The 21,785-nt window shown below is 42.9% G+C and overlaps 1 protein-coding gene across 1 annotated transcript; it reads left to right on the forward strand.

Moving 5' to 3' along the window:
- The first annotated feature begins 7,898 nt into the window (after positions 1-7,898).
- UBLCP1 (ubiquitin like domain containing CTD phosphatase 1) lies at positions 7,899-21,394 on the forward strand. Its single transcript, XM_081901100.1, has 11 exons — positions 7,899-7,940; positions 9,023-9,202; positions 10,161-10,252; positions 11,206-11,291; positions 11,376-11,491; positions 11,747-11,845; positions 12,938-12,975; positions 13,281-13,379; positions 14,163-14,279; positions 18,256-18,383; positions 20,332-21,394. Exons 2-11 carry the CDS (start codon positions 9,049-9,051, stop codon positions 20,357-20,359), a joined length of 957 nt encoding a protein of 318 aa, XP_081757226.1. The 5' UTR covers positions 7,899-7,940; positions 9,023-9,048; the 3' UTR covers positions 20,360-21,394.
- Positions 21,395-21,785: the final 391 nt, after the last annotated feature.

The following is a 21,785-nucleotide window of genomic DNA, read 5'->3' on the forward strand; positions in this document are numbered from 1 at the left end:
AAACAAAGTAAAAAATAAGTATATTTCAGGTATATCTCTCACCGTCTTTTTTCACGTGTGCCTGTTATCTCCAAAGGAAGATACAGTGGTACCTTAGGTTACATACGCTTCAGATTACAGACTCCGCTAACCCAGAAATAGTACCTCGGGTTAAGAACTTTGCTTCAGGATGAGAACAGAAATCATGCTCCGGTGGTGCAGCGGGAGGCCCCATTAGCTAAAGTGGTGCTTCAGGTTAAGAACAGTTTCAGGTTAAGAGCGGACCTCTGGAACGAATTAAGTACTTAACCCGAGGTACCACTGTACTGTAGATAGATCACAGAAATCGAGACTAAAACATATCATTGTATTGCATACGTCCAGTGCACGTTATGTTCCACACTTGGTAAGCACCCATTTGATAACCAGTGCCCTATCACATGGACAGTATTTTCTACATTGCTGACAATGTGAACTTAAAAGAAGCAAACATAACTCATCTATTTTTCAGGTCAAGGGCCAGATCTCCACTTGGACCAGGGGCCACATGTTAGTAGTGGGCAAGGGCACCAGCAAAAGTGGGTGGAGCAACAGATAGAAATACCAGCTTTGCATGGTGGGCTACTTTCTCTTTATCCTCCATCTGGGCAAGCAAAGGGCAGGATCCGAGTTCAAGAATACATTTCAGCCAGAGAAAAATACTCAAGGAAGGTGTGAAGCAGGGGACCAATGAGGGGTGTGGCCTGGAGAGAGTTCTAAGGAGGCCGGCGTTTCCACGAGGCCAGGCAAAGCAATTTGCCCCAGGAGCAGATCCGACCCTGCCACTGTACTGCTGCTAGCCCGTCCCTGGCTTCAACTATGCCACAGCGCTCTTGCCTTTGTCGTTAACGCTGTGCCCTTGCTGCTGCATAGTTCTGGCAGCATGGGTGCATCTGTGGGTGAAGATGCAGTTGTGGTGGCGAGGCTGGCAGGCCGTTGGCAGAGGGGTGTTTCTCCTACAGCAGAAAAACATCCTAGGCCGCTCCCAAGAGAGCCTTGAAGAGCCACAAGGCTCTCAGGCCAGAATGACTCCCCTGGTGCAGGAGATTACAATGAAGGGGAAAGTAGGAAATTCAAGCAAAGCTATGCTCCTCTTTGACAGCAAGTGCTGTCATAAGCTTTTGAAAAATGCATTGTTTTCCTTTGAAGGATATGTTTTTTTCAAAAACCCTCCAGCATTGGAATGTGTGGCTCTCCTTTCTATTTGTTGCTGTTTAAAGGAGCGGACAGACTTCCCCTCCCACAGCAAGAATAGACCTCCTGCAGTCAGATTCCTCCCCCCCCAACCATTTGTGTTTGAACAGTTGTCATGCTGTAGCTGGAGGATGGAGTCCTAGTGCAAGGATAACTGCAAAGATGGAAGGCGATCACGCCTAAATACATACACACACAAACACAACTTCTTAAAGTCATATGCAGTTTCCTTGCATGGATGCGCCAGTATTGCACATGTCAGGCACCCTTTGTGCAGGCTTTAGGGCAAAGCACAGGCTTCAGATACATGAATATGTGAGCAAATTGCACTAACAAACAAATATCCACAGCCAGCCAGGAGGATCAGGCTAATCTGAGGTCATGCACATTCACAGATATCAAAGATTTCCCCAAAACAAAGATAATACAAACGCCTTTATTTTTAGAGGAATGTGAATGCTGAATTCTCCCACACCTGTGGCTCGAGGTTAGGGAATATTAATTTTCCCGCTTGCCAAATCTGGAGAGATTATTTGTAATAATAGGGCTTTTTCTTAATGTGACTTAAGGCTCATTCACACTTTCTCTTGACCTGTATTTTGAACATATTGTGTATCAATTAATTCCTCTGGATCTGAGAAATTGTTCCTCTGTGACTGTGCCTTGCAAAAATCAGATCTTACCTGCTGAATCAGATCTTATCAGGTGCACAGAAAATTAAAAAAAGATACTTTGATTACTGGGTGTCTTAGTAAGCAGGTAAGATTGGATTTTCATAAGACACAGCTGCAGAACAATAACAGCTCTCAGACTCAGGGGAATTCATTGGTGTACATTGTGATTCTTAAAAAAATGGGGCAAGTGAAAGTGTGAATGAGCCCTTCCACCCACCCACAAGGCTTTGATAACAGAAGGGTGACCAGCTAGCTACTTCTCATGCATTCTGTATTCATGATATATTAGTATTTGTATGATTTTCCAAGTGCTATAACAAATCATCTTATATTTGGCAAGAAGGCAAATTAATATTTCCCAAACTGAAACTTGTCAGGATTCCTTTCTGGGAAAGGTTTTTATTTAGAAATGCAGAAATCTTTCAACAGGGAAACCAGGCACACAGATTTGCAGCCGTGTATCATTTGAGAAGAATCATTTATTTGTCAAACATTTCAAAGGCCTCCTGCAATTTTAATTTGTTGCTGCCATGATGTTTGCAGCTATAATTTACCCTATTATTAACAGAGCTTTATATAAATTGGATTTCTCAACTTTTCAGCATAAAATAAAAGAAAAGAATCACTCCTCAGAAACAAAAGCTCTGTTGATTTCTGAAGAATAAAAGCTTGCAGTATGCAGAGGAATCTCATTAAAAGTTTCCAAAGATTTCCTCAGAACTGAGAGATAATGTGGAGGTCTGATGACAGTGCCTGGACAAAAGCCATCACCTTAAATTAGTCAGAAAGGAAATTCCTTTGAGGGCATCTGAAAGAGGCAGAGAAAAATGTCATGGAAGAAAATGCACCATTGTAACTGTTATCATTGGAGAGAAAGTTTGAGCTCTCCTTTCATTTATTAAAATATGGAATATTTACGCAGGGTAGAGAGCCCTTCATGGTATGAACTAGGTACTTTAAAACAAAGGGAATAGGATATGAAGGACTAATTTAAGCTATTATATTAGTTTCCAAGAGTGAATTACCAGAAGTGTAAAACATCGTTTACTCTGTGGGTAGAACACCAGAAGTGCCTTGCTGGATTGGACCGGAGGCATATCTAGCACAGCATCTTGTTCCAACAATGGCGATACTTCTGAGAAGCCCTCAAGCATGGCATGTCCAAAACAGCCAGACTCATGATCCCCAGGAATAGTAATTAAAGGCACATTGCCTTTGATACTTGAAGCAGTACATAGTCATCATGCAAGTGTTAACAGTAAACAAGTTTGAACTCCATGGGGAATTTCCTATCTACCCTGGTGTTTGAATCATCAGACATGACAAATACTTGGAACTTCTTTGGACTAGAAAAAGTCTTCTCCGTTCTGACTCAGTTGCTTTTGGAAAGCAGAATCCTACTCTAGCAGAAAGTTGTTGTTTTTTTAAAAAAATATATATATAGTGAGATTTCTGCACTCTGCAGGTACAGACTAGCATTTGTGTGTCTTCTTTTCCATTTGCTGCATTTTCTTTTAATTGCTAGAACAGTTTTTCACAGAGGAAAAATCACATACAGGCAATCATTATGGTATTGGCTTATTTATCGTTTAATGCCAGAAAAGGCTCCTAAGTGGCATACGAAGTAAATACCCATAACACAACTATTAAAATATAAACATTCATAATTAAAATACATAATAAAACAATCCTAATAAAACACGGGCTAAATCTAAACTCGCTGCTGGGGTTCTGCAGAGGATAGTGGATTAACAGCTGCATCTGTAGCCATCCCTGCGATGGATGGTGTGGATGTGTGGGTTGGAAGAAGGATGGCCAGGCCCAATCCCTGTGCCATCTCCAGGGTGGTTCAGGGTTTGGGTCTGGATCAGGCCTGATGCTGGCTGGTGATGGCTATGACATCAGTTTGGGATCTGGAGCAACTCAGCCCTGCCCCTTCCCCATCCTTGGAACACAAATTGCTCAAGGATCATCTTCTAGTCAAGCATCCTGTTTACATCAGTAGCTGGCCAAATGCCTCTGGAAGCTCACCAGCAGAGGGACGGCCAGTCCCTGTTGTTTACATTCAGCTCTGATACTGGGCAGCACACTGCCTCTGGACAGGGACATTCCATTCAGCACATCAGCTACTGTTGGAACTGTCTGTCAATTTGTCAAAGGTAATGGCCATCACTGCAATCTGAAGTAAATCAGGGGAGGGGAATAGCTTCATTATTAGCATAGTTATGGGGTAATCATATACAATGCCAAAGTAATGCATTCTACATAACATTTTATAAACACATTACAGTGTAGGGGCAATTTGTCAGTGTACAGCTCTCATCACCAACAGGTTTTTACAAAAACAACAGCCTTACCTTGCCAAACACGTTTCCCCCAGCCACATAAAATATGAAATGTACATGGACAAGACATGCATTTTTCATGCTTAAGGGAAGGGCAGAAGTTTACGATGTACTTAAATTCCCTCAGAATTCTCTCTTTTCTTTTCATCTCTTCCAACACAAGATTCCTAAGGAAAGTGAACCTTTTAGCTTAGGCATGGGGAACTTGCAGCCCTTAGGATATTGTAGGACTTCACCTCCCATTAGTCTCAGACATCATGGCTAATGATCAGGGATGATGGGAGTTGTAGTCCAACATCACCTGGTGGGCTACTAGTGTCCCATCCATGCTTACACTGCTGAATCCATGTACAAGCTGCATTATATACAGGTCTGGATAGTCCCTTGTGGTCCTGTATTAAGTAAAACCAAGGAAACACATATTTAAGATGTGGTGATGAAAATGACATCTACCCAAGAAGAGAAAGGGGGAAAATATAGCCTTTTACCTTTCAGTTGCATTTAAAGTGTTGAATTGGTAAGGGTAGTATCCAATGATGTTTGTTTACAGACAGATAATACAGTGCTGACATCTACAAAGCACTAGCACAACCAGTGTTAAACATATTTGTATTGCCTATAACTGCTGTGCTGGGGGGGGGGCAGGCTGCAGAAAAGGAGAGGCATTGCTGAAAATAGCCTCCCTTCCCATTCTACTGATGAATCCCTTCTGTCAGCAGAGAGACAGATTTGGACACCTCCCAAGGTGCAGAGGGCAAGCAGTAGCAATTTAAACAGTGATCTAAAACTTTAATCCATCATAACTGGAATAACAGCTTTCTCTTGTAAGTCATACAATTTTGAGGCTGACCATGAGATACACGAAAGGGACCCTAATATGCCATGACACATACTCAAATTAGCCTACACCTTCACCATGAATAAAACAGTTCATGCCTAACTTGGAACCTGATCCAATCCACTGTCAAAAAGTAAGCGAAAGGGATAGAAATTGATTTTAATGGCTATTGTGTCAAAACTAGGCCAGGCTGTCACTGTTTCAGGTGATATTCAGTCACATACCAGCAAATTCAAGTTGATTTGGCACTTTTCTGATGGCAAAATGTACTGGAACGGTAGGATACAGATTGTTCAGCACAACTTTTTGTGACCCCATTGCAAACAATTCAGAATGAATGCTGAATAAGGAGCGTTATTTTACCTCCCCACAAACTTTATGAAATCACATCCAAATACTCAATAAGCTTGCCTGCAAGAGATATACAGTGGTACCTTGGGTTACATACATTTCAGGTTACATACGCTTCAGGTTACAGACTCCGCTAACCCAGAAATAGTACCTCGGGTTAAGAACTTTGCTTCAGGATGAGAACAGAAATCGTGCTCCGGTGGTGCGGCAGCAGCAGGAAGCCCCATTAGCTAAAGTGGTGCTTCAGGTTAAGAACAGTTTCAAGTTAAGAACGGACCTCCAGAACGAATTAAGTATTTAACCTGAGGCACCACTGCATATTGTAGATTCCAGCATTGTATTACATTACAGTAGGCAACTCTAAAAACTGCACTCATGGAATAAACCCGGGTGCCAACTCCATGTCATACCTACTCAGTTGCTACACTTATACAATGGTGCATAAGTCAAATTGTACCCAGGGCTATCAGTTTTGAATTTCTAACATTACTGGCTTTAGCTGTCCACTAAAACTCAATCCAGCTAATAAAGAGATGGTGAACCTGTTGATTTGGGAGTAGATGGACAATCTGTTGAGCAGGTTCTACTCCCTAGGAAGAGCAAGTGCTCCTGAACACAATATTGCTGATCATTTCTCAAGTTGCAGTTGTGGCAAGGGATGCTTTTCCAGCTAGGTCTGGCATACCAGCTGCACACTCCTCTACTACATAGATGAGGAGCCCATGGCTCTCCAAATGTTGTTAAATTACAACTCTCATCACCCTTTTTGACTAGGGCTAATGGAATCCAACAGCTTCTGGATAGTCACCTCTGTCCAATAGGCAGGCCCTCTCAGAGGTCCAGAGAGGCCTGGGCTGATTCATGTTTTGAGGATACATTCACCATGGACTAATATTGTGCTATTAAAACTATATTTTGATGAATATTTATGAAAATCTAAAACTCATTAATATGATAAAATCTGTATCAGTTAACCAAAAATGCCAGTGTCCTTTCCCCAAATTACATACCTTGTTTGCTTGAATTTGCAGCTCTAAGCTGACAGTGTATTGTATTTTGGTCCTATGTACATACAAACAAATTGTGAAACTTATCAAGTGTCAAAAAATTCACAAGGGTCTAAATTTGAGGCCCCCTTTGAGCTTTGGGTCCAGGCCAAATGGCCCCCTCGTCCCTCCTCTGATATGTCCTTACAGGAGTAAAAAAACCCTGCATCCTCCATCATTCATGCCACACCTCTAACTTAGAGCAATATGTGTAAACTATTGCTGCTGTCCAGGAATGTTCTGGTCTAGAATGAAGCAACCACACTGGCTTCCAGATGTTGTTAGACAACAACTCCCATCACTGCATACCATTGGCTAACCTTGATCTATTCCACAAATAGCTTCAAATAGTTTCCAGGCATCATTCATATGGCTGGTGTTGAACTTCAAAGCCCTACACCACCTGGAGGAAAGTATTCTTAGTAGCGATGGTGCTTCTCTTCTCTCTGACCTGTATTGTGTTCCACAGACACTAAGCTTCAGACCTAACTTCTGAATGAAGCCCTTTTCATTCCTGAACTACCAATGAGGACTGCCCTTAGAAATGGAGATATCAAAAATTTAATACTTGTCTTGGTTGAGTAACAGCATCCACCCTGAAACGAACAGTAGTAGCAAAGGCAAGATCCTGCTCTCTTTATCCTATTTTATGGATTGGGACCGGCAGGGCATCTGTGAGGGAAATTTAAGCAGACTGGGTGTTTTGCATGAGCGATTTTTGGACAGAAATCCAAAGCATTCTACCTGCCCCACGTCCCAGGTTACTAACTCTGGACTACATTGCAGGGTTATCATATGGAAAGTTACTTGTAAGTAAGGGCATAATCACACGAAGGCAGCCATCCTTGCGAAGTTTCTGGTAAAACCTGCATATGACCTGCTTGGGTATTAATAAATCGCTGGTGGAAGCTGATACAGAAACTTCTAAAGGGGCTCAAGATCACACGGAAACCTGTAGCTATCGGGACCTTGGTTCTCTGTAGGGTGTCCGTCTGTTTGTGTGTATGCAGGCTATAATTTGGGTCCACCCCGTCTGGGACTGAGACGCAAGAGGGTGAAGCGAGCAGGAATCGGCTGGAGGCAAGAGGGGGCGACCCTGCAAGCCCTGGTGCTGCCACGGCACCGTCACAACCTGGCCTACACTGCGGGGCCGTCGGGAGCCCCTCATTCCCTTTGATCTCCCCAAGCCGCCCTCTTCACTGAGCCTCCATGACACGCTCCGAAGGCTCTCACTCCTGCAAGGGGAACTCGGAAATCCCATCTCTGTGTGGGCGGAGGGGGGGGGGAGGCAGACGCGAAACCCGGGCTGTCCGCTCTACTTTTTCCCCCTCGCTATATCTCTGTGTTGCCATCTGGCCCCCTCGCCACGTCCAGGTTCCGAGAGCGCGAAGTGCTTCCGGTTCGCGCGGCGCGCGAGCTCCGGTCGCCGGGTTCTGCTTCCGGCGCGGCTGGTTCCTGGGACGCTCTCTTGGGGGTGAGGCGGGGCGGCTGCTCCTCTTTCTTCCTTGGGTCCGGCCGGCGCTCGGCGGAGCTGCGGGAGCCCCTATGGGCGCAGCCCGCAAGTCTTCCAGAGCGGGGCGCCTTTTCCCCCTGCCCCGCCCCTCTCGGGCACCCCAAAGGCCGTGGGTGGCACTCGGGGGGTAAACATGGCCAGCAAGGAGCGCCCTACAACCGCCCCCCCCCAGCACCTCCAAGGGTCTGCTAGTGGAAGCGCGAGGCTCGGACCTTGCAGAGGGGGGGGAGGCGGTGGTGGTGGTAGAGGGGACCTAATGCAACGCTCCAGACCTCCCTCCCTCCCGTGCACACCTGTTGGGAGCATTTAGGACGCAGCCCTCGGTGCAGCAGGAGCCTGTCTGCGTCCCTTAACCTATATGAATTGCGCAGCGCCTGCCGTTTTACGCAGAAAGGGGCGATGAGCTTCCTCGAAGGGAAACCCGCCGCCTGGCCCGGCTCCTTTCTCCAGTCCACGTGCACGTGGGGGAAAGCAAGTAACACCTAGTCATGCCGCTGGAGGATCTAGGCCAGTGTCGCCCACGGCCGGCGTGCAGCAGTGCTGCGGAGTTTCAGGCAAGAGGCTTTCCCAGCCCTGCCTCGAGAGGCCAGGGATTGAAGCGTTCAAGGCACTGTGCTTCTGTTTCTGAGCTGCGGCAGAGTTTTGGTCTTCGCACCTCTTAAATATGCAGGAGATCCCCTCCACCCCCATTAAGAGTTTGGTAATTCTAGTGTTCTGAAACAAGGCAGCACACACGGTTTTTGAAGCTTGCAGATTATCCAGTCAGGTGGCTGGTGTGGACATGGGCAGGTATCCCTTGGGAACTGGTGTCCAGTAATGTAATATATTACTGACTTATGCAGCTTTTTCCTTTGCTGAAGTGTCTTGACATATCTTCCAAGTTTATACAATCTCTTCCAAATTTATACAAAATGTCACAGATGTGTGCGGACCACTAATTTGTTCAGAATGTCGCAGCAGTATTTGTCTGGTTTTCCAAGTAGAAGTGAGAAGAAGTTAAAATGTTAGAATGCTCTTGACAATCATTTCTTCCTTCCCTGTAGGTATATTTTGAACATATGTTACAAATATGGCTGTCTCTCTTATTATAAAATGGGGTGGGCAGGAATTTTTGATAACCACCTTGTCAGAAGAAGACACAGTGCTGGATCTCAAGCAGTCCCTCAAAGGACTTACTGGAGTGCTCCCAGAGCGTCAAAAGCTTCTTGGACTTAAAGTAAAAGGTAATATTTATTTCATGCTCCACCTTTCACTGTTTAGTAGGGTTGCAGAAACAGACCTGGTTGACAAATTGGCCAGCTGCTAAGGCATATCTGCATATCTGTTGCCTTTTGTCCCAGATCCACACTTTCTTCTTGCCTGGTCCATGTGTTAAAATTGTCATGGTGGAGAGAAGACTGACTCCTACACTTGGGGTGGGTCAACTTAAGGCTTCCATCGTCCTTAATTTCCTTCTCTCTCTCTTTTTCTAGAATGACCCACTCCTGTGCTAACACACACTTACAAAGCAAGAATTGAGAATCAGAATATGCAAAACTAATCTGTGTTAAGTGATCCGATGTGTGCAGGTGGCAAGGTTTTCCCCAGTCCAGAATTTCTTGCAAGAATTTCTTGCAGGCATCAGGTTGGCCACTGTGAGACTTAGGATTCAGCACACTCTTCTAATGTTTTTTATGAATATCAGCAAGTATTAGGTGACCTGCAAAAAATAGGCTAGGGGTTCACTTTTTGTTGTTGACACTGCACTTCCAGGAGGGAGGGAGGAAGCAGAAAGAAAGAACAAACTCTGGATTGTAACCAGCAAAGTCGTCCTGCTAGCAGAAAGACTTCTGTTTGCTCAATGGGACTTCCTCTCCTTCTCTCTACATGTGCCCATGCTAAATCTGTTCCAGTGGGTTGCAGGAACCCCTAGAAGGGGAGGGGACGGAGAATAAGTTACATTAGGAAGCAGGAGAGAAAATCTTACTCTCGGTTGCCAATATCATAATATTATACACGTCTATTCAGAAGTAACACTCATTGATCTCAGTGGAATTAACTTGCAGGAGAGTGTGTATAGGATCGTAGCCTAAGATCATAAGTTAGTGTTTTAAAATACGAATCAGGTGAAAGGAGAAAGAAACAGCTGCAGAGGAAATCACTCATTTTTGCTGAGGAAGCTGTAATCTGTTTATATTGCAGGCAAGCCAGCAGACAATGATGTTAAGCTTGGATCACTAAAATTGAAACCAAATACTAAAATCATGATGATGGGGACTCGTGAGGAAAGCTTGGTAAAATACATTTTTCTATTTTAAACACACAAAAACTAATAATTACAGAAAAAATGATTATAATAAATGTAATTGCCTAGAAATAATATAGGTTTCGTGTATATGTATGAGAACAAGCAGTGTAAATAATTTTCTGATTAAATGTTAACTGACAAAAAGTTGTTGAAGCCAGAGGTTGGCCTGTATGTGGTGTGAGCTGAAGGTGTTCCAGGAGGGATACTCAAATCCTGATTGCAGGTTTCCCACAGTATCTGGTTGGCTGCCAAGAGCAGGATGTTGGACTTTATGGGCCATTTGTCTGATCCAGCAGGCTCCTCTTAACTTCTTAAATTCCTTTAACCAATTGATTTTCTACCCTCTTGCCACCAAAATAACTGCATTCTTCCAAAGCAGCCACGAATGTATAGGTTGTTCACATTTTCTTAATATGCTTTATCACGGATTCCTCATGTTTATATTTTCCATTTTTGTGGGCTGTCTGCTTGATCAGCCACTTTATTTTCTTTATGTATCCTCTGTAAAAAGTATCCAAATTGGTGCTTTAAGCAGTGTGTGATGTTTAATTCTGAATGTTGCTCTTTGTTTAGACAACGCCTTGGCAAAAAGCAAAAGTACTTTTAAAGGGCAGGGAATGGAAGCAGAAGTATATCTCATTTTGTTTTTCTGTACAAGAACTTTCAAATACAGTCTTACCTTGGATCCCAAATGCACTCCTGAACGCCGCAAACCTGGAAGTGATTATTCTGGTTTGCGAACATTCTTTTGGAACCTGAACATCCAACGGGGCTTCCGCAGCTTCTGATTGGCTGCAGGATCTTCCTGTGGCCCATCAGTAGCCGCAATTTGGTTTTTGAACATTTTGGAAGTCGAACGGACTTCCAGAACGGATTCCGTTCGACTTCCAAGGTACGATTGTAATAAAATAAGTTTTCGGTGTTTTACTTTTGTTGTAGGAAGATGTCCTTGGGCCACCGCCTGATAATGAAGATGTAGTCAATGATTTTGACATTGAAGAGGAAGTGGTTGAAGTCGAGAATAGGTGAGTTTGTTGCTGAATAGAGAAATAATTGGCTGGCTTATAAATATGCAACAGCTGCATGTCATTTATATTGTTTGTTTTTAGGGAAGAGAACCTGCTGAAAATCTCCCGCAGAGTTAAGGAGTATAAAGTGGAAATATTGAACCCTCCCCGAGAAGGGAAGAAATTGTTGGTCCTGGATGTTGATTATACCCTGTTTGGTAAGTAATGTACATTTTCAAGACATTATTCCCTGGGCCTGGTACCTGCTGATCTTATGGTTCTTGGCAGCAGACCAGAGAGTTGCTCTCTGGGTATAGGTAGATTCAGTTGGGTTACACTGCAGTCCTGGGTGCTATCCACATGCTCCCTTGAATGGAGTGTAGGTGTATGCCAGAGCACAGGTAAGGAGAAAAGATGCTGGCATTCAAATAAGGTTTTAAATGACTAATATGAACTGGCTGACTTTCTTCTAGACCATAGATCATGCGCAGAGACTGGGCTTGAGCTGATGAGGCCGTATCTGCATGAATTCCTGACATCTGCATATGAAGACTATGATATTGTAATTTGGTGTAAGTTATTTACTTCACAAATTGAAAGTGTTTTCATTATGCCTAGAGATGCATTGCCATTTGTGACATAGGTATCCTCTGGAGATGTTGTGGACTTGATTTGCATCTTTTATACAATGCTTGATGCTGAACGTTTCTGTTGTATTACATCTCTCAAGCCAGCAATCATGAGAGGTAGTTTAATGGAGGCTTTAGCCCTTGCGGGACAGTCAGCACAGAACCCCTGTGTGAATGAAAATCAATACTTGATTTAAAATACCCTCCTGAACAACTTGATAAAATGCTCTCTGGGGCAAGTACTCTGATTCAGAAAATGGGTTATGAATCCCTGTTGGTTGTAAACATGGGCTAGGATCCAAAGACCTACTTAGGTAATCCAAAGCCTTGGGGATGCCTAGTAGAGTGATTGTGAAACTTTGCCTTGCTTTAAATGAAGTTTGTCATGCTGCATTGGGACTGTGTGTGCTACTGTAGGAGAAGTTCAAATCAAAGTCTCCCTTGAGTGTTCAAAACTCGTTGCATGGTCCCTAGGATCCAGGACATGAGAAGGAAAACACACTTAATGCCAGCTGCTGAACCACTTTGTTTGACACTTCCCATTTGTTTGTGTTCTTGTTGTACAGAAGTAGATCTAATGCTCCCCTCTTTTCCTCCTTGTGTCAAATTGAGTGGTTGAGCAAAGTAACGCTGTATTGCACCCCCATTGTATTTTAAAAGCTTTTTCTTGTTTATATATTAAACATAGTGTGCTTTTTGTTTCAGCATCTTTACAGTAGCGCACACTTAAAACGGGAAAAGCAGAGCTCAGATAAATAGGAACACACACTGTTACAGTGACTTGGTGGTAGCATTGGGATTAGAGAGTGACTCCCTGGGCAGATTCATGCAATTGTTGGATGAGCTGCTTGCCACGAATATGCGAATGCAGGTGAAACTGAAAAACAGTTCAGATGAGAGGGACTTGCTGCATTGAAAACTAATTTGGAGCTGGCATTCCTGAATAATTAGCTAATACCCAGAATAGGATAACATGGTATTAAAAGATGCCTTGAAAATACTTCACTTGAAAATACTTTGTTTATTCCCTTTCAGCTGCTACCAATATGAAGTGGATTGAAGCTAAAATGAAAGTAAGCCCAATGTAAACTTGTGTGTGTTTTGATATTCTTGTGTTTTAGAATGTTCTTTGTGTGATCTGTTTCACAAAGTGATTCATAGTATTTTAGTCATAGCATAGAACTGTGTTACAAGTGCTAAAATTGGCATGATTAATACTGTGGCTTTGGCCCTAAATTCCCATGAATGCCTCCCTCCTCTCATGGGATGCTCCTACTGGTGACAAGCAGAAGGAGAGGCAAATTATAGGAGATTGGTAAACTATAGCAGGGGATGAGCCAGTGTCCAAAATGTCCTTAGGTATTGTTTTTCATTGCAGGAGCTGGGAGTGAGCACCAATGCAAACTACAAGATAACCTTCATGCTGGATAGTGCGGCCATGATAACTGTTCACACACCAAGACGAGGATTAATTGATGTAAGTGTCCTCTCACCGACCTCTTTTTTTCAAGGCAGGAGCACCCACTGATCAGCACCCTGTTCTAAAGATCAGTGTATGCAATTCAGATTTCAGTACAGTCATACCTTGGAAGTTGAGTGCTCAGAAACCAAAGCGCAGCTTCTGATTAGCTGCAGGAAGCTACATTCGGCTACATTCGAGAACTAAGCTGTTCGAAAACGAAGGTACGACTGTATGTTAAAATTTGGAATAGGTTCATCACACTAAGAGCAACAGTTCTAAGAAACCTGACTGGCTTTTTGCCACCTGTTGAAGACTCCTCTTTCAACAAACCTTCCAGATATTTTTATCCCAATTGATATCTGCACTCAATTTGAAATAGTTTTTATATATGCAATTGTTATATGGGTTTATGAATTGTGAAATTGCTTTGAGTCACTCCATAGGAAGTGGTTCATACACAAAATTAAGAAGTAAGCATGCCAAGCCATACATATAAAAGAAATAGAGCTTGGCTTGCTTGCTGTGCTGGCTGGAGAAACAAGGACCTTCTGCACCAGAACGGGTTGTATCCAGTGAAGTTCTCCTGTTTACTCAAGAGTAAACCAATGCTACAGGACTTTCTCCCTTCTTCCTGGGTGCTCCCACACCTGCTCCCAAATCTGTTCTGTGGTTTTCCCCATCCTTCAGGAGCACATTTCTGCAAATAATCTTTATACAGTAGAAGCAGAATACTAATGGTAAATTCTGTTGTTGAAATGCTGTTTCACTCGAGGTTTTCTTACAACTTTACATCTATAGGTGAAACCCTTGGGTGTCATATGGGGCAAATTTTCAGAGTTTTACAGCAAGAAAAATACTATTATGTTTGACGACATTGGACGAAATTTTCTTATGAACCCACAAAATGGACTAAAGGTAATGTTTAGCATTTGTTTATAAATGCCAGTTTACCTAGTATGGGGTGTTAGGGGAGGGGTAATACGTCTGGTAGGGGAGAAGTCGTGCTCTTTCTGGGGTTGTTTATCCCCCTTCGCTCCTCACCCCGCACTCAGCTCTCACCTGTGGCTCCTTGAAGCTGTCGGCATGTGACAGTGCCCACATCCCAGCTAATGTCTTGACTGGTTGGCTAAACCAGGTGAGGTAGCCAATGGGTCTCAAATCCCCAGAGAGTTAGGGACTTCCTTCATATGAAGACAGGCTGTGGCCAATTGAGCAGATGAGACTGATAGTGGGTCCATTGTCTCTCGAGATAGATGGATGCCAACAGCCTAGAGGAAGAAAACTCAAGTGGGTTGAAATTTGGGAAATGGTGCCAATGGAATGGCTCTTTGATCCTGTTTGCACTACTGCTGGTTGGGTGGCAAGTCACTGTTGTACCAACATGCCAGTATCTGCCATCTTGATTGCAGCACTTCCCACATTGTTGTATGGAAAGAATTACTCTTCGAATGAATATTTTCTATTGGTTGTGCTGACCACCCCTTTCTTCACAGCTCCATGCACACATTTCAGCTTTTGGATTTCAGCCATTATTTGGAATTACTTTGACCTTGGAAGTTGTGCCACTCATCCTTTGGGATTATCATATATTTGTGATCTTAGATCATCCTCCAAGGAGCTGAGAGCCAATGTTTCTGGCTTCACAATCAGCCTATGAGGCAGCTTAAACTGAGAGAGCCTGACTTTCCAAAGATACTAGATAAAGTTAAAAGTCAAGTTAGTGTTCGAATTTCTCTTATCCAACCCTGCCACTCGGGCCACTGCACCGCATCGTTCCTATGATAAAGCACTCATAATAGCTACAATGGTCTTTGGAAGCTCCCCCCGCCCCCCCGCCATGCCCCAGTGCATGTGAAGACAAGGTGTTTTGTAGTGATCTGGCTGTTGCTTATCAAAGCTTTGATGTGGGGGTATTTAAGAGAACTAGAAATAATTTGTCTGCAAAAATGTAGGCAATTTGTGCTTTAGTACCTAGACTAAAGGTATAATGTAAAATAATGGAAATTTGAAGACATAGTGTTTAGCATTCATACTATAAGGTGCTTAGGGTGTGTCCAAAGCATTTCACATTATCTCAGTCGTTGATTCCTGCCAGGTAGTACTGTCATCCCCATATTGCAGTCAGATGTGTTCTTACATAACCACTTGTCTAAGGCCATTCAGTCAGGCTGGATGACAGGCAAGAGTTAAATAAGGAGCTTTGCATCTCGGTCTCTTACTGAGGAGCCCTGTGTATGCCTACTCAGACGTAGGTTCCCATTTAGACCAATAGAGCTTGCTCCATAGCATCTTAACTGCTATTCTGCAGTGGCCTTCCTATTTATACCATTGTGTTGCCAGTGGTAACTATTTCCCCTTTTTATGACATCAATGGGCATATACAAGGTGGCAGCAGAATATTGTTGCTTTTGCTGTAATGCACCAGTGGCAGAGGCCTCTGTAGGGACCTGTCAGAAGTATTACAGACCACGAGAGAAATGTGGCCTGAATGAACTGAAGGGACAGGATGTACCCATTCTGAAATGGTTGTCAGCAAAGTTACATGTCAGTGTCTCTTCTCCCCCCCCCCCCCCCCCGCCTCCCAAACATCTCAGTGTTTTTGGAAAATGTTTGTCCTGGAAAAGACATCTGGCTCTTGTGGTACAAGCGTTGCCCTTTGTAAAGTCTCTCTGCTTCTTGAGAAATGGTGACAGATGAGTGGAAATTGCTTTAAAAGTGCTGTTCAACTAGATGGAGGCTTGATGGAGTGCACCGCTGACAGAGCGGTATCATTGCCTCCCCCTGGGAAAAGAGAGCCGGTGTGCTGCAGCTCAGACTTTTATTGACAGCAAGACAAATTGGAGGTGACCGTTTATGAGAAATGCTGCTGTAAAAGGAATCGAGATCAGATGTTCTACCAGAGGCAACAGAATTTAATCAGCCATTCCACATGGGATTAACTTATTGTCCGCAGGCCTTTGATAAATGTGACAAGTGGTGCTTGGAATGAGCTTTAGAAGCCTCTCAGAAGGACGTGGTCCCCACTGTAGACTACGGTGACAAAGATAATAGCAATTGTCTCTTCAGCTTAGTTTTTGTGTACCTAGCAATTAAGTATGCACAGAGTGCTCTTTATTTCCTTTTGGACAGAGTTCTGGGATAAACTGAAGCCTGAAACAATGTGCTGTCTGGCAGAGCACATGCTTTGCTTATGGAATGACCCAATTCAGTCCCTGCCATCTCCAGTTAAAAGGGTCTTGGGTGGTAGTGCTGTGGAAGATCTTTGCCTTGGCTTTTGGCAGCCACTGCCACTCAGAGTAGATAATAGAGGTTGTGCTGCAGTTTTGGCCTCTCTTACCTTGGAGTAAGCACCATTGAATTCAATAAGACTTCTGAGTAGACACGGTTAGGATTTTTGCTCTTAGCTCAGCATATTGTATTAATTTACATGAGCATATCACACTTTCCGATACCCTTATAATTTCTAAGATTTCAGGTTGGGGTCCTGGCATGTAACTAAGCTTAAGTATGTAGAACTGAAACAATCACATATTCCTCCCCTGTCCTCTTCTTCTGTTTCCCTTGTGTCACATTTTCAGTTGTAAGCTCCTCAGTGCAGAGGGCCAGGTTCTTGTACTCTGTAAATAGATAGCTGGATAGATAGTAATCTTAATGGAGGATGCCTGGGATTAAATCTTAGATCTTCTGCACCCAAAGTGTGTGATCTGTTACTGGGTAAAAGGCATACCTGTTGCCTTTGTAGCTTTAAAGTTTGCTGTGTAAATTTCACTAACTGTCGTATTAGTGATTAGTCACAGTCAAGCTTCCAATCAAGGTACTTGACAGGGTACTCTCCATTTTCTATTGGGGAACAGCAGTTGACAGTGCTGAGTGGGTTTTTTAGTGGATGAATGCATGGTGCGTATTTTCTTTCCACAATGGGAGACCGTTCTTTGTATATAGGCCCTAGAAGAGAGGGCTGCATTTGGGAGACTGCCTTCCTTCCTGGCAAGCGAGATCAAGAGAAGCCAGCCCTGCCTCATAGAAACACAGCACAGTGCTTATGATGATGGCAGGGAGAGGAGTAGAATGTCATGTAGAGGTCTATGCTGGAGGACTGGAGGCGCTGTCAGCAGTGGATTAGGAGGTGGGAGGGAAAGAAGCAAGATCTGCAGCTGTGAAGTGAGACCACTTCTCACCACCCTCTGACTTTTTAAATGTGTGGACATACTGATGCATCTGCCTATGGCGACACTGCCGTAGAAAAATTACATGTTTTACTTTTAGAGTGGCTTTGCCTTTAGGTGACACTGTATGAATAATTGTACGTGAATAGTCATCTTCATGTTTCCCCATATAATAACCTCCTTGTATAATATATAGAAGCCGTAATGTAAATTCTCAAAATACAGCTTGCCTGGGTTGTGAGTTCATATTCACACGGAGGCCTGATTGGCTCTTCGAAGTAAAAAGAGCTTTTGCTAGTTTGTTTTTAGCAGTAAGTATCCTGCAACAAGGAGAATGTTGCCCTTGAGTTCAGCAGCTGCTATGCTGCGATGTATGTTGCTAGAAGCGACTCAGTAGTTCATAAAAACATTATTTGCAAATACTCTGAAAGGTTGGTTGTTTGAGCCACTGCGTGGATATGAATAGGACATGGGGGAAGGACAAAGTCCATTTGCAAATAATACTTTGGGCTTTTAGAGTACATTGCAGGTCTCTGCAAGAAGGGAAGGATGGAGCCTGCCTGGCAAGTAGAATGGAACCAGAGAACTGAGCCAAAGGGTCAGGGTCTTAGACAGGTTCTTCCAATATTATCTGCTCAACGAATGCTAGCATGTTAAGTTTGGGTATGGTCTCTATTTTTCTCTTTAAGATACGTGTCATTTACACCTGGTTTCTTTCTCAACAGATAAAACCCTTCATGAAAGCACATTTAAACAGAGATAAGGATAAAGAGCTTCTAAAACTTACTCAGTATCTCAAGGAAATAGCAAAATTAGATGACTTTTTGGAGTTGAACCACAAACACTGGGAAAGGTAAGGATGAAATGCTGTTCTTGTTCAGCATTGTGCTTCAACAATATCAAATTTTGCTTCCTGCTGTCCCAATCTGAACTGATAGCAACTCCATTAGCAGAGGTGCCTGAATTAGTGTTGGTTCAATTTGTTAGCAATTTTGTGTACGACTTTTTCATATGTTTAGGAAAGTGACAAAGACAATGCCATAGCAGGGTGGGATCACCACAAAAACACAGTAGCCAGTATGTCTGCAACCAGGGTTTCCCTAGTTACATATAAAACAAATAGTCCCAATGACCTTGGTGGAATCTACTTGCTGACTCAGGCTAGAGAAGTCTGTGCGTCTCAAAATTCTGCTAACTGCATGCATTGTACGTGGCTTGGCAGTCTTGGCTCTGTACTTGAGATTTAACTGCAGTTAACTCCAATGAAAATGCATACCAAGCATTTTCACTTGGAGAAGGAGCTAACATTAAGGCATTTTCCTTGAGAACTGGACCATAGCTCCTCCTTCAGTCAGAATGCTTCTAAACTTTGGACCACCAAAGTTTCTGTTCCTTTCCCCATTTTGGTGTGAAGGATTTGACCTTAGGGATCTCGGTTAGATCTCTATATTCTTATGTATAGGTAAAAGGTTCAGGTAAAGGACCGCTGGACGGTTAAGGTAAATGGTGTTTCCGTGCGCTCTGGCTTCTGTCACTGTATTCTGTTGCACCAGAAGCGGTTTAGATAGGTGGGCCACATTATTATGTATACAGGAGGGTTGAATTGTGAACCAGCTCTACTTTTTAAAGTCTCTTTGTAGGTGGAGCGTGCAACATTTTTACTTTAGAGCAGGTGTGCCTGACATAAAGTAATGCAGCCTTCTCCATCCCTGCAGGTGATGTTAAGGTTCCAACTCCCATCAAACCCAGCCAGCATGGCCAATAGACAGGAGTGATGGGAGGTGTAGTATAAAATACCAGGTTGGAGAAAGCTTTGTGAATAGATGAACCATTCAGGACTATGAAACCAGCACTAGGCTGTAGTTTGGAAGGCATCTGTGCTATCGGCAAGGGGTTGATCTTTTGAGTCCTGCAAACCGACTGATCTTCAGTCAAGATTTATGTGCTGTGTTCGCTCTTAAGATCACCTCCTGATAAATTTTATATTTACTTCAACATTTATTTGTTGGAAGCTCAGAAATTAGAGGCAAGAGGTTGCTTTTGGTCAGTAGACATTAAAAGTGCATCTGGGGTAATCGGCTGTAGATGTGTGACTCACACCTGCTCTGCAAAGGAATATTATCTGGTCTTGATGATTCTAGCACATTTTAATCAGGCTGTGGTTAGAAAATGCCTAGCACTTCACTCAAAGTTGTGAGTGTGAACATCCACATTCATCTTACAACGTACTTTCTTATGCCACAGTTGCTAAAGTAACGGATAACTCCTGATAACACATGCTCAAGGCATATATCTGAGCAATTTGGACATGATTTAGACACTTTAATAATTTGTCCTCTTTTTGAGTGCGTACTGCTTTTCCCCCGCCAGCTGTAAATTTCAGAATACTATTTAGACATCTCAGTCCAGATCTTTTGAGAGAATTTTTTTAATGCCCGAAGGTTTGTTTTACTGGTTGGATCTTAACAACAAATGAAAGATTTGTGCTGATATTTTAGAATATTAATATGTGCTACTGCTGAAAAACGCTCTTTTAAAATTCTAGGGCATATGAACAGTGCATATTGCCTAACTCTTTGTATAATTGATTTATTTACTCCTGCTACCCATCAAGACTATGGCTATTTCAGTGGAGGAGGTGCTGAAAGATGAAGTAAACTAGGATAGTACTATGAATGCTTTCAGAACATCGAGAATCTATCGTACCAGTAATTCCATATGTTTTGCATGCACACCATTGTATATGGCCCTGTGTATGTCGAATCCTATTATAAATGTTTTATTTTTGGCTTTTTCTTCAGGTACCTTTCAAAGAAACAAGGACAGTAGCTTTATTTTGTGACATTGAAACCAGGCGGAACATAGAGACCCTTTGACTTTTCCTCTTGTGTAAGCTAGAATAAAGTAGTGCTGGACACTGACTTAACCACCCGAACAACTGCTTATACCTGGTCTTCCCGTTGGTTTGCTCTAGGTCTCTCTGTCTCTCTTCTGAAGATCGCCACTAACAACCGAAAGGGGAAATCATTTGCTTTTCCCTTCCTCCCTTGCATTTATCTCTGGGGTTACTATTTAAAAAGCAATGTCATTTGTACTGCTACTGTAGTATCCCCAAAACTTTAAAGACCACATTGTTTGGAAATGGGGTGGAAACCCCCCAACGTTCAGACCAAAAAAAAGAGGAAAATCCCCCAACCCAGATATTTACTATGGAGCCAGTTTGTTTTTTCTGCATTCTCAGTTCTAGAAACCATTTCCCCTTCCCTGTTTATGGTATTTAAGTCTATGAACTATAAGATGTCAAATTATGTATTAGTATGTCAAGTGTTCCTTTTGTACAAAACAGTTTTAAGGATGGAAAGCACCACTAGAGGGCGAAGATACCTTCATATGTGGATTGTGATAATAAAACTGTTATGACTGGAGAGAAGAGGAGGGATTTGAAAACAAAACCTTTTAATGCTTGGTTGAAAAGCATTCCTTTTTTTTTTTGTTTTTTTGTTTAACAACAACAAAATCTAACCAGAGTAAAGATTTAAACCTGAAAAGAGCTAAGAGCCTAATTCCTTAAAGCATGAACATTAGCTGTTCTGTTCTTGTTAAATCTTGTCAGGATACAAGCTCTTTTACTGGCAATATCCAGCCACAGCTGTTCTAAAGTGTCACTTGTGCTGCTTCAATCTGCACTGTGGAAGTGTGATGCGCCTGCTGTCTCGCATTGCCGACAGTCCCTTGTCATGCCATTCTTGTATTTGAAAGCAGATTGCTCCTTTCAAATAAAGATAGCATATATTGTTCTTAAGGAACTATAGCAGGTCTGCTAATAATAATGATAATAATAATAATAAATGCCTTTTCTTAAAACCTGTGTTCCATTGTTTTCTCAAGCTTCAATATAAATGAGGCCATGAGTCTCATTCTCTACCGACTGAACTATCCATGCCCTGTACTTATGCCACTTTTGATTCCTGATTGGATGTATAACAAAGTATGCTGTGTGTATGTGGTTTGCTTCCACTATCCAGAGGGTTTAAGAGGGTTTGGAATGGATTTTAGTCCTTATATCTGTTAATATAGCGTCTCTGGTGGAAAGTCCCACTTCAGTTGTAAAAATGTTGACCTTCTATTCTGGGCTTCCTCAACCTCTGCCCTCCAGATGTTTTGAGACTACAATTCCCATCACCCCTGACCACTGGTGGTCCTAGCTAAGGTTCATGGGAGTTGTAGACCAAAAACATCTGGAGGCTGAGGTTGA

The sequence above is a fragment of the Podarcis melisellensis genome (genome assembly GCF_964234715.1).
Source record: "Podarcis melisellensis genome assembly, chromosome: 2".
NCBI lineage: Eukaryota > Metazoa > Chordata > Lepidosauria > Squamata > Lacertidae > Podarcis > Podarcis melisellensis.